This window comes from Scomber japonicus, chromosome 9, assembly GCF_027409825.1.
Source record: "Scomber japonicus isolate fScoJap1 chromosome 9, fScoJap1.pri, whole genome shotgun sequence".
In the NCBI taxonomy this organism is placed as follows: Eukaryota; Metazoa; Chordata; class Actinopteri; order Scombriformes; family Scombridae; genus Scomber; species Scomber japonicus.
Window position 1 is genome coordinate 32,605,927 of NC_070586.1, and position 10,822 is coordinate 32,616,748.

At 40.7% G+C, this 10,822-nt stretch overlaps 1 protein-coding gene across 1 annotated transcript; it reads right to left on the reverse strand.

Annotated features, from left to right (window-relative positions):
• Positions 1–3,268: 3,268 nt before the first annotated feature.
• adora2aa (adenosine A2a receptor a) lies at positions 3,269–6,654 on the reverse strand. The gene is made up of 2 exons (XM_053324920.1): positions 6,295–6,654; positions 3,269–4,416 (listed from the first exon to the last, which is right to left on the reverse strand). Exons 1-2 carry the CDS (start codon positions 6,648–6,650, stop codon positions 3,381–3,383), a joined length of 1,392 nt encoding a protein of 463 aa, XP_053180895.1. The 5' UTR covers positions 6,651–6,654; the 3' UTR covers positions 3,269–3,380.
• Between the last annotated feature and the right edge of the window lie 4,168 nt (positions 6,655–10,822).

Here is a 10,822-nt window from a genome sequence, read left to right on the forward strand (position 1 = left end):
ACAGACAGACTGGCATTCTGGACTTTATAGCTACTTGTTGGACACTGATGGCAAGCAGGGCTTTTTGTTTCCCGCCACAGATTGGAACTAACGAGTTGAATAACTCGGCCTAGTGTTGTTACTGTAATACCTGAGAGAGAGTTTAAATGCAATTTAAATCCTGATTCTGAGGATGGGGGGGAGGGTCTGAGGCAGTCCCAGACATCAAGATTTAATAGACCCAAGCTAGAAAGACAGTCACCACTACAGAACTTATTTCAGAACTGTAATTATTATCTCTCTAGTAGTGCTAAATTAACTGCTAAACCATCCTACGTGGCACCTGTACACAACCTGAGCTAACGTGCTAGCAAAAAGTGACGCTCGCAGACACAGAGCAACATTAGCATGTCATTTGGAGCCATATTTCTGGTCACTGTGAATAACCAACATTCATTCTCCATTTAGCTTTTGTATTCACCAAACCCCTTAAGTGAAATATATGGCTCCTTTTCACTTTTCATTTGGTCCATTGTCAGTATAACAAGACCATATTACAGCCATGCTAGCAGCTCTACAGCTCACAGCAGTGTTTCGAGATAAATGCTACATCAGCATTGCTAACACGCTCACAATGTCAATGCTAACATGCTGCTGTTTAGAAAGTATAATGTTATACACTTAACATTTTAGTATGCTAATATTTGCTAATTAGCAGTGTAGTAGTGGCAAGGAGAATGTCATTAGTTTCACGGGTATTTGATCAATATGGTTATAAAATAAGACCAAAATATTTGGTACTAGTTTCAAAGTTAAGGGACCACCAAAGTTGTTCAGTTTAGTTCAGTTAATCCAGAGGGTAACATAAAGGTCTGTACTAATTTTCATAATTTTTTTGAGACTCAAAACCACAAATGCCAACCTCAAGGTGGCGCTTAAGGAAATGCCAGTGGGTCACCAAAGTCATTAGCATTGATCCTCTGGCCGTCCTGATTTCCTGTTGCTTCATAGCATAGCAATTCAGTAGTTGTTTTCCGTGAAAATAAAAATGATGATGCTAGGTTCAGGGGCTCGGCAATGCCAGGCTTTGTTCACTGGGGATCGTGAATGTCTGTAGCAAATTTCATCACAATCCATCTTGATGGAAGAGGTGGACCGACCACAGACTGACAGTGCCATCACTAGGGGCCATACAAGCCAAGTAGATTTAAAGAAACATTTATAGTTCTGTTGTATAGCCTAATATTTTAAATCCTAACCGTGATATGACCCAGCTGAGGAGACAAGATGCTGCCACGCAGAATAGCAGCAGACCACAAGGACTCAGGAGGTCTCTGTGGTGAATCTTTAAAAAGCTATGAAGACCCCTGGGAAGCCTTTCAAAAAGAAGTGGGCCCTGAGTCCTGTAACCTGAACTCATCAGGGAATAGAGATAAAAGCTGGGAAAATAAAGAGATCCAAAGATAGTTTGACTGCTTAACTAACCATTTCCCAGAATGAGCAAACCAGATCTCAGACTTTCTACAGCTTTCCAGATCTGATATGAAACATGACCCTGCCTGGTGAAAAGCCAATAGGAAGCCTGGAGCTGTTTCTACAGCTACTGAATAATTACTAGGAACATTTTGTGGCTCTTTTAGAGCACCACAGAGCCATGTAAACACAGTATACACACTTTAAAAAATGTAAAAGCATTTATTTAAAGACAGGAGTCGGTGTTAGCCTGCTTGTGTGAACACAGAAGGCAATAGCTGCTCTGGGCATAAACAAGACTTCATTCGTGAGTTTGATTTAAGTTTACAACATAATCATTCACGGTCCTCTTTATATCATTAACCATCATTGATCAAACCAATTTACATGAATTTAACTTAAATAAGTACACAATCAAGTCGCACTGAGCAAACAGGAAATACAGTTCAGCATTATATTACCAGATGTGGGGCCTTCACCTTTAAGAACTTGAAACATTACATTGATGTTGACATTAACATGAATCAATAAGTCACTGGTTAATGAACTGCCCTTGTTTTTAAGTCCAACTAGAGAAATCCGCCCCCATTCATTTCTTTTGGAACGTACGTGTATTGCTGCTAGATGACAATAGGAAGAAAAGGGAAAGGGTGAAAAATGAGAGCAGTTGAACTTTTCCCAAATGAGCATGGATTTTCTGAAGTAGGGTGGATTGAATTTAAAAATGGTGAAAGCAAGTGAAACAAGTGATGGTGCAATTCTACTTAAAAGGGACGTGCTCATTTACATGTTTTTAATCTGGGGTTCCACTGGAATCTTTTTGCATGATTTACAGTTAGAGTTTCGCAATTCAATTCCTTATTTAGGCTGTTTTATACTGGCTCTTTACGCAACCCCTCATTTCACTCCCTGTTTGAAACAAACTATACTAGTAGGATTTCACAACTTTGTCTTGTCTTTACTCAAAATGTCAAATTCTCAAATACATCTGTACTGTTCGAGCCCAAATCCGATTCGAAACAACAGATGGAACAACATTAGCGACCTAGGCTACAGAACAAACTGCTGTTTATGAACATGCGTGACAAGCTGATGTCAGCTTGTCACCAAGGTAGAAAAAAACTTTGAAAACAGAGCATTGAGAGACCTGGTTTTTGACTTGCAGGGAGCACTTCTACACACGTTTAACCTCAAGCCCTGACATTTTGACCATGTATAATATAGATATCCTACATCTGTATATAAATAACAGAAAAAGCATAACACAAAAGGCATAATATGTCCCCTTTAAGAAATCACTCTCTGTCCATGATCCATGTTAGTGATGCAAAGTGAAATCCATCAGAGAACATTTATGTCCATATCCCTGAAAATTTTGACAATTTTAGGAGCAAATAATATTAATCAATAATTTAATAATAAGTTCTCTTCCTCAGCCAGAGGTGCAGTCAGAGCAGAAAAAGCAGGATGAAATTTACTTGGTCACTGACGTGTTCTTTCAGCCTGCAGTTGAGAGGAACTCCCATCTGAATTTGTTCTGAGAGCGAGAGGTGCACCTTCCCATCATACTAGATGAGCTTTGGTAGGTTTAAAGTTCAGCTTGATTGTTCCTCAATTGATTCAAACCACTATTGGTCATGTGGGGTGTTGAGGAGCAGCACAACCTCTGAGGGCCCCTAGCAGTGGTTTTGAACTCTTAGTCTGGTTTAAATTACAACACCATTTTGCTTAAATAGTGGACAGTTTCATGTGGCAGGTAGATTTAAATAATCTTCATGATGTGTGTTGTCCATTGTCTGTGTACAGTGCTTTCATTTCCATTGCAGGTCAGGACATGTCACAATCCTTTGAGAGCTGCTGCTGTGCGGCTGCTGATATCTCATTGTGAGACTCCTGAATATTAATGAATGATCTCTCTTGTGTGTGTGTCAGGACACCTTTGCCTGCTCACTACAGCAGCTCTGCTTGTTTTGCTTGCTGAACAGAGATGTGACCTGGTGTGAGCTCAGGTTTCCTTTATCTCTTTCCTCCACCACTTCTGGGCCTGCACAGTCATGCTGCTGCTCCACGTACTGTAAATGATGACCCAGGGGGATCTGAGTCTGTGTTAGTGCTTGCAGTGGGCATGGTCCCATCTTAGGACAGTGGGAGATGACAACTGACAGAGGGGGATGGGACACTGCCATCAGACCTCCTCCTACAGAAGAGATGTGAGTTGGGACGCGGTAGGAGCTTTCACAGCTACTGCTGCTGCTGTGCTCGGTGAACATATCAAAACTGAGGTCGTTCGACTTCAGTCTGATGGAGTCTGTGGTGCTGGTGTGAGTGGACATTTGCCTTCTGCTGCCACTGTCAAAGCGCTCTTTCCGGCCCAGGATGTGGCGCCGGATGATCCTACGGAAGGTTTGTCTGAACTCCCGGATGCGGTAGGCGTAGATGAAGGGGTTGATCACCGAGTTGGCGTGGGAGAGGATAATGGCCACATACATGATCCAGAGCGGAGGACGATCACACTGAGGGCAGAAGAGGGTGAAGCAGTTGATGATGTGTAAAGGCAGCCAGCACACAGCGAACAGTCCCACTATGATGGCCAGAGACTTGGCAGCCTGGACCTCTTTCTGTAGCGTGGAGCGCGACTTCTCTCCATGAAACGCCTTCATCTCGATCAGCTTGAGCTGGCGGCAAGCAGCCATGAAGATACACAGGTAGATGGCCAGCATCAGCAGCAGGGGAATCAGCACACATGCAAAAAAGTTGAAGTACACCATGTACTCCATGACCACCACCTCCTCAAACAGGCACTTCATCAGGCCGCTTGGGCAGGTGCTGTTTATGTCGCTCTCTGGAATCTTGTAGGACACTTTGTGCCAGCCCATCATTGGGGTCAGGCCAATGATGATGGATAAAACCCAGCAGATGGCGATGATGCCTTGTGCCCGCTGTCCTGTCACCAAGCTGTTGTACCTGCAGAGGGAGACAATACAAAAATCCAGCATTTAGCTCTGTGTGACAGGTCTTGTTTTAGCTCAGAACTAAGATTTAGAGGTTTGGACTAAAGCTTTCATCAATTATCTCATGTTTAAGAAAAACACTGTGCACTGTAAATACTTGTCTGAGTTTTGTTTACAGTATATGAGGTTCCCTTGTATTATTGATTGTTCTGTGGAAGTGCTTCTCATCCCGGAACTAAAACAGAAAAGGATTAAAAAAAAAAAAAAAAAAAGTTCTTGAAGAGTCCTCAAAGGAAGAGTCTATTTTGAGTGCGCCTGTAGGATAGTGTGGGAGAGCAGCTGAGACATTTGGCTTGTTTCTATCACATTCTTGAGATGTTAAAGTGCAAAGGTTAGTGCTGCAAAAACAGCCCCCCCTCCCCCCAACCCACCCATTTGCATCTAACAGGGATGCAAAACAACAATGTGAAGGAATCCTTACATATATTCAGCAGAGGAGGGGGAGGCTATGTGAAAACTGTGCGTTCGAGAAGGCTGAGCTCAACATGACGAGGTCACAGCGAGAGCTACAGCATCACTGTCGGTCAGCATGTCATTAGGTGACAGGTTAGATATCTGCAAACATGCCGTTTTTGGCAAATTTGAATGCGAAATCTAAGCTGATGTGCACCATAAACAGTCATGACATGCACATTGTTTTTACAGCAAAGTAATAAAGTAAGATTACACAGGGGGTTACAAGATGGTTACACAGTCTGTATAAGCAATTAGAGCAAAATTCATTTGATTGCTCCAGGGAGACATGGCCTTGTGGGAGAAATCATTTCTGGACACATTTATTTAGCTAAGACTCTGGTTCAAATGTCACATATTTACTCAGCGATAGGAATGAAATATGAAGCTTTATTGTGAGACCTACACAGTCTGGGACCACAGACACATTATAAACTAAACTAAGAGAAAGAAATGATGAAAAGAGAACATATTTTGATATATTTTAACCCTTTCACATATAGTAGTCACTACAGTAGACAGCTATTTAAAAGCAGTTTTCTTATGCATGGTTTTGATGGCATACTTGCACATCAGCCACTACAGTGGACAATAGTGCATCATCCCATTCACTACCACTTCATCTGCAGTAACCTTTTTGGTTGTAAATCAGTTGATTTATGTTATTATAATGTAATATAATGTAATTTGATGAAGAAAAAAGAATTAAAAATATTTTCTTCATGCCTAAAAAGAAATAAAAACACCTACCATAATTCATGCATGAGGGTTAAATGCACCCTTTTCTTATTTAAGTATCACATTTTAGGTTATTTTTTTTCTTTCCTCGTCAATTTACGTGAATAAGGCTCCCTTTATAAAGGTTGTCTATGTTACAAATTGTCTTATTAATTGTTCATACATCATTTATTAATGCTTTATAGAACAGTTATTAGCTCAGTTATTACTAAGAGCAATGTGTAGGTTGCCACATTGTGAATAATTCATTGGGTGCTGTTAACCTTTCTATTTGACAATAATACAAATATACATGTTGGTAATCATTTATTGGTTAGTTGGTTTCTGATACGTTTGCAGCTGTAAAGGTTAATAAATCATTAATAAAAGCTTTTAAATCAACAGTGAACATGTTCAGAAATGGATTTTGGATCAATGAAGTGGTCAATGGTCCAACCACTCAAATCAAAATCTGTCAGACCAAACATAGTTCTCATTAACAGCTGCTCTGTAAAGCTTATCAACCATTAAGCCACTTGTGATCTCTTTATAAATGATGTCTGAAGTGGTACAGAACATGTGTCTAACTACATAACAAGTGCACAGACACACTTGTAACTGACATGAATCCCTTCAGAGTTTCATCCTCTGGGCCACTGACCTGAGTGGTATCTTGATTGCAATGTAGCGGTCTATAGCGATGGCCAGCAGGCTGAAGATGGAGCTCTGGGTGAGAACCAGCACGAAGCAGGCGATGAACAGGCAGCCATAGAAGTTGGAGCAGAAGCCCGTGCTAATGACGATGGAGAAGGGAATGGCGAGGACTCCCACGGCGATGTCAGCCACCGCCAGTGACACAACGAAGAAGTTGGTGATGCTCTGCAGGTTACTGTTGAGGCACACGGCCCAGCAGACCAGCACATTACCCAGCACAGAGAACACGGCGATCAGCAGCTCCAGGACGATGTAGAGGATGGAGGCAGTGGAGGCGGTGGAGGCGGTGGGGTTGTCCGGCATGGTGAGACAAACGATAAGGTCACTGATAAGGAGGGAGGAAACCTCGCCTCAACGACCATAGCTGCAGCCTGGCAGCCTCTTCACCCTTGACACCTCCAGAAACATCCACCTGGCACACCAAGCAGCCACGGCAGCTCCCTCACACTTGCTCGTCTCACGCAGCTGATCGGAAAGCTTCACTCAACCGCAGACGGGGCTGTCGTCATGGCTGCAAACTCCACACACAGGACACAGTCGCATCCATTCTCTCCTCGTGAAGACCCTCTGCTATCCTTTCCCCTCAGGTCCTTCCCCTCAGCGTCTTTTTCCCATGAACTTCTCGAGGGGCTGAGATGATGCCAACAATGCGCTTCACTGGAACATTATGTCGCTGTAGATAAAGAAGTACAGAAGTGAAAAAGGGGAAATGTTTTTTACCATAAAGGAAGTGAATTTCGACACCCACTCACTTGCATCAGATATGCATCGAAGTGAGTCAAAAGTGTTGAAGGCCTGTGTCAAACATGCTGCTGTGTTTCTAAAAATACATTTCTCAATTTAGTTATATATGCCTGCACTTATATTGCACTGTACAATCTTTCTGCTTGAACTTTCACCCATTTACAGCTAAAATACCAAAATAATGACACTATAACAAAACTAAACTAAATACTTAACATTTACTTGTCTGCCAGATTAGTAATAAAAGTTAAAATTGGTGTATTAAAGTCGAAATCAAGTTTCTTCGTGTGTGTAAGGCTTCCATCCAACATAAAAAAACAAGTAAATAATTTAAGAGCATAAATGTTTCTCTAGTCTAAAAAACAAATGGGGCGGGTACCTTAAAAAGACCACCTGAATGCTAAAGTGTGATTTCTGTGGGGAACACTTGTTCACTCAAATGGTTAAACTGAAATATGTCACCTACATTATCAGGCGCTTTGAGTAATGAAGATTCAAACAGTTCAAAACCACAAATAACTGTGTTCATGTGTGTGTGTGTGTTCACTGCTAACTTTTGTGCAACCTCAGATTTTGATTTCTATAAACAGCCTCTCTTGACCCTGCAGAGGAGCAGTGGGATAGGAGTTTGTGTAGCCTTTGTCAGTATGAAACATGCACGTACAGTAGCAGTGCTCCCAGTGCTCTGCAGCGCTGAGTATTATCTGTAGGAAACATGGAGGATGCTGCTGGAAGTATCAGGGGTGTCTGTAGCTGCCTCAGACTCAGACTACCCCTTTGAGTTACTGCAGTCAGAGTCTGTATTCAGGAAACTGCTATAAATTTCACTTTTACTCCTACTCACAGATTTAAAGCTGCACTATCTAAGTCTTTAATTGTGCAAACAGACTAATGTTTGAGCACTAGGCTACTGTGTCTTCACCAGAGTTAAAGTGGACAAAGACATAAGGCAAACAACATATAGACTAGGTGTACAACTGTTATGAGATAATTGGTTGAACAGGATTTCGAATTGAATGGATAATGAATGTGTGGAACTTGCCGTAGTCAGTGTCCAAGTGCCACACCAATGAACACCATATCAGAAATAAAAGAAAATAGATTTCTCTTAAAGGCACGATACATTACATTCTGCCCCATCGGATGTCAACAAACAACCATGGTGCCATGAGCAGACAATGAATTCACACTCCCTCTGTATGTGTTGTTATCTGAGCTTCTCTGTTCTCTATCTTGAAAGCGGGTCCAGCCACATGTGCATGTCCCTCCCTGTCCTCCATGCATCAGTCTTCAACATGGCAGCTGGTTACAGAGTTTCTCATAGTACGTCTAATTGGTTCATCAAAATATGTGTCTATAAACATCTGTGGTGTGAAATAGTAACGATGCAGTAACAAAATCTAGGTCCATATTTGATCAGCACCTCCAAGTTTGACAGTTTCGGTCTGAGGTTTAGCATCTTTCAGCTCATCGTTTTATAACCCGCAACTTTAATGTGTGGGTTGAGTCTCATGGCTCTCACAGTGTCATTTTCTGATACAGCAGGTAGCTTTTTCCAGCAAGAAAGCTGTGTCAAAAACAAAAAGTTAGTGACTAGCTAATGAATATAGTGGAACATTTAGAAGCTTAAGAATCCAATATTCCCTCAGTAGTTGGTGGAGAGTGAATGAAGATAAAGAAAACTCTACAACATACAAACTCTAGATGAATGCTAATGCTGCTACGTATAGTATCTGCTGGATGTGTAAATGAGTCATATCATCTTTAAAGCTTATATGTCGCTTTTGTTTCTACAGCTTGATTCTGCTGCCCCCAACTAAACAATAAGCAAGAAGAGAGCACCAGAGGCATGATTTGAACAGTAGCCTATGTTAGTCGGCATATGGTGGTTTTAGCTGATCTGTAAACTGTAAAAGCCACTTTACAAAAGATGTCTTATTCTTCACCTAATAAAGAAAGCTTTACTACTGGGTTGGCTCTTCTTGTATAATTCTTAGAAATCTGATGAATATGGCCGCTAGTCTACTCATACTTCTGAATCACGCTGCAGATAAGATCTCTGATATGTGTGAAGTGTAAAAGCTTACAAATAGAAATTGCTGTGTTGGTGATGCTCAATTCTCTCAGAGGGAATATTTCTTGAGGTCACGTTGAGTTTTAGGAGATAACAGCTGTGCTGGAACACAGAGGTCTTTGCTCTCTCAGTCAGGCTTTTCCCTTTGGGTCAGATGAGACCTTTTTTATTAATACCAAAGACTTGTTATTTCAAAGTCGATCGTTATCAGGAGGTTTTTTTTTTTGTTCATTCTGTTTGACTTACAAATAACATTTATGTTGGTCTCTTTCCTCTGAGCCCTGGGTATTTTTTGTCTTGATGTCAGAAACATTTGGTGTTGTATTACAGTGTATTAACAGATTTTATGCAGCAGCGGTGAGTCCAAAACAAAATTCCCCGAGGACGGTAAAGGAAATAATGAATCTTTGAAAACTACGACAGTGATTCTCCCATGCTAGCGATGCAACCTACAAAAACAAGCTGTCATGAGATTGAATGTGAACACACTGGAGAAGCTCCGGGGATTAACAGAAAAGCATGGGGAAGTGAGATTTTAGGGATAGTCTTGAATTCATATCAGCCACTTTTGGACATCCAATTAATTTATTAGATGTTTTGTACAAACCATAAGAAAATTAATTAGCCTGCTAAGATGAAATATGTCTACTTAGGTTTCCTATAAGAGCACTCTACACATATTAATACTGTATAACATGGCAAATTAGAAGTTAATAGCTGTGATTTGATCAGCTTGATGTCATAGTCCTTCCTGAACAGTTTAAGCCAGTAAACTTAAGCTAGTATTACCTGCCTCAGGCCCTTTATTATATGATTTAATATTGTACTCTAGTAGTGCAATTTCCTAAATAAATGTTTAATGAATCAGATTAACACAGTCGTACTGATACATAATGGTATGGGGGCTCAAGGGCTCCTAAAAGTCTAGTGGATGTCAACCCAACATTTTACTGCCTTTCTAACATTGTTGTGCTAATGAAATTGATGCTGATGCTGATGATGTTTCTATGAATGAAATGTAATACATTGATTATAGGCCATTCAATTAATTAACCATTTTGGTTATCTTATCTTGTGTATGTACACTGAACCAAATTTGGCTTCCGGCATAGTTGTAATGTCACAGACCAAGCTTGCGGGTACACGTCTTCAAGTGCCTGAGGTGACCACAGAAACTTTCAAATGTGAAAACAGCATTCTAGTGTCAGACTCTGTACGAGTCATTATGAAAGGGAGTAAAGGGACAATCACCAAAAACATTGAGTGGAGAGGCACTCGAAGCATTCTAAATTTTGAATTGTTTACATTAGTGCTGGGCAATAAATCATTATTGGGATATGAGTCTAGATATTGTAAATAAGTGTGGTCTTTTTCTGGTTTTAAAGACTAAAATACAGTAAAGTATAATGTTCTAACCTTATCAGACTGTTCCAGCTGTTTATTATTTCCCTTAACTCACTTAGTCATTATATCCACATTACTGATGATTTTGTATCACTAACAACATTGTGTAACTATGTTGTGAAAAGCACCAGTAGTCATCCCTACAGTATTGATGCAATATTGCAATAGAGTTAAAAAAAAATATTGTGATATTTGATGTTGTCCATATTGCTCAGCCCTAGTTTACATCAGTGTCTACTATTTCTAAAGGACC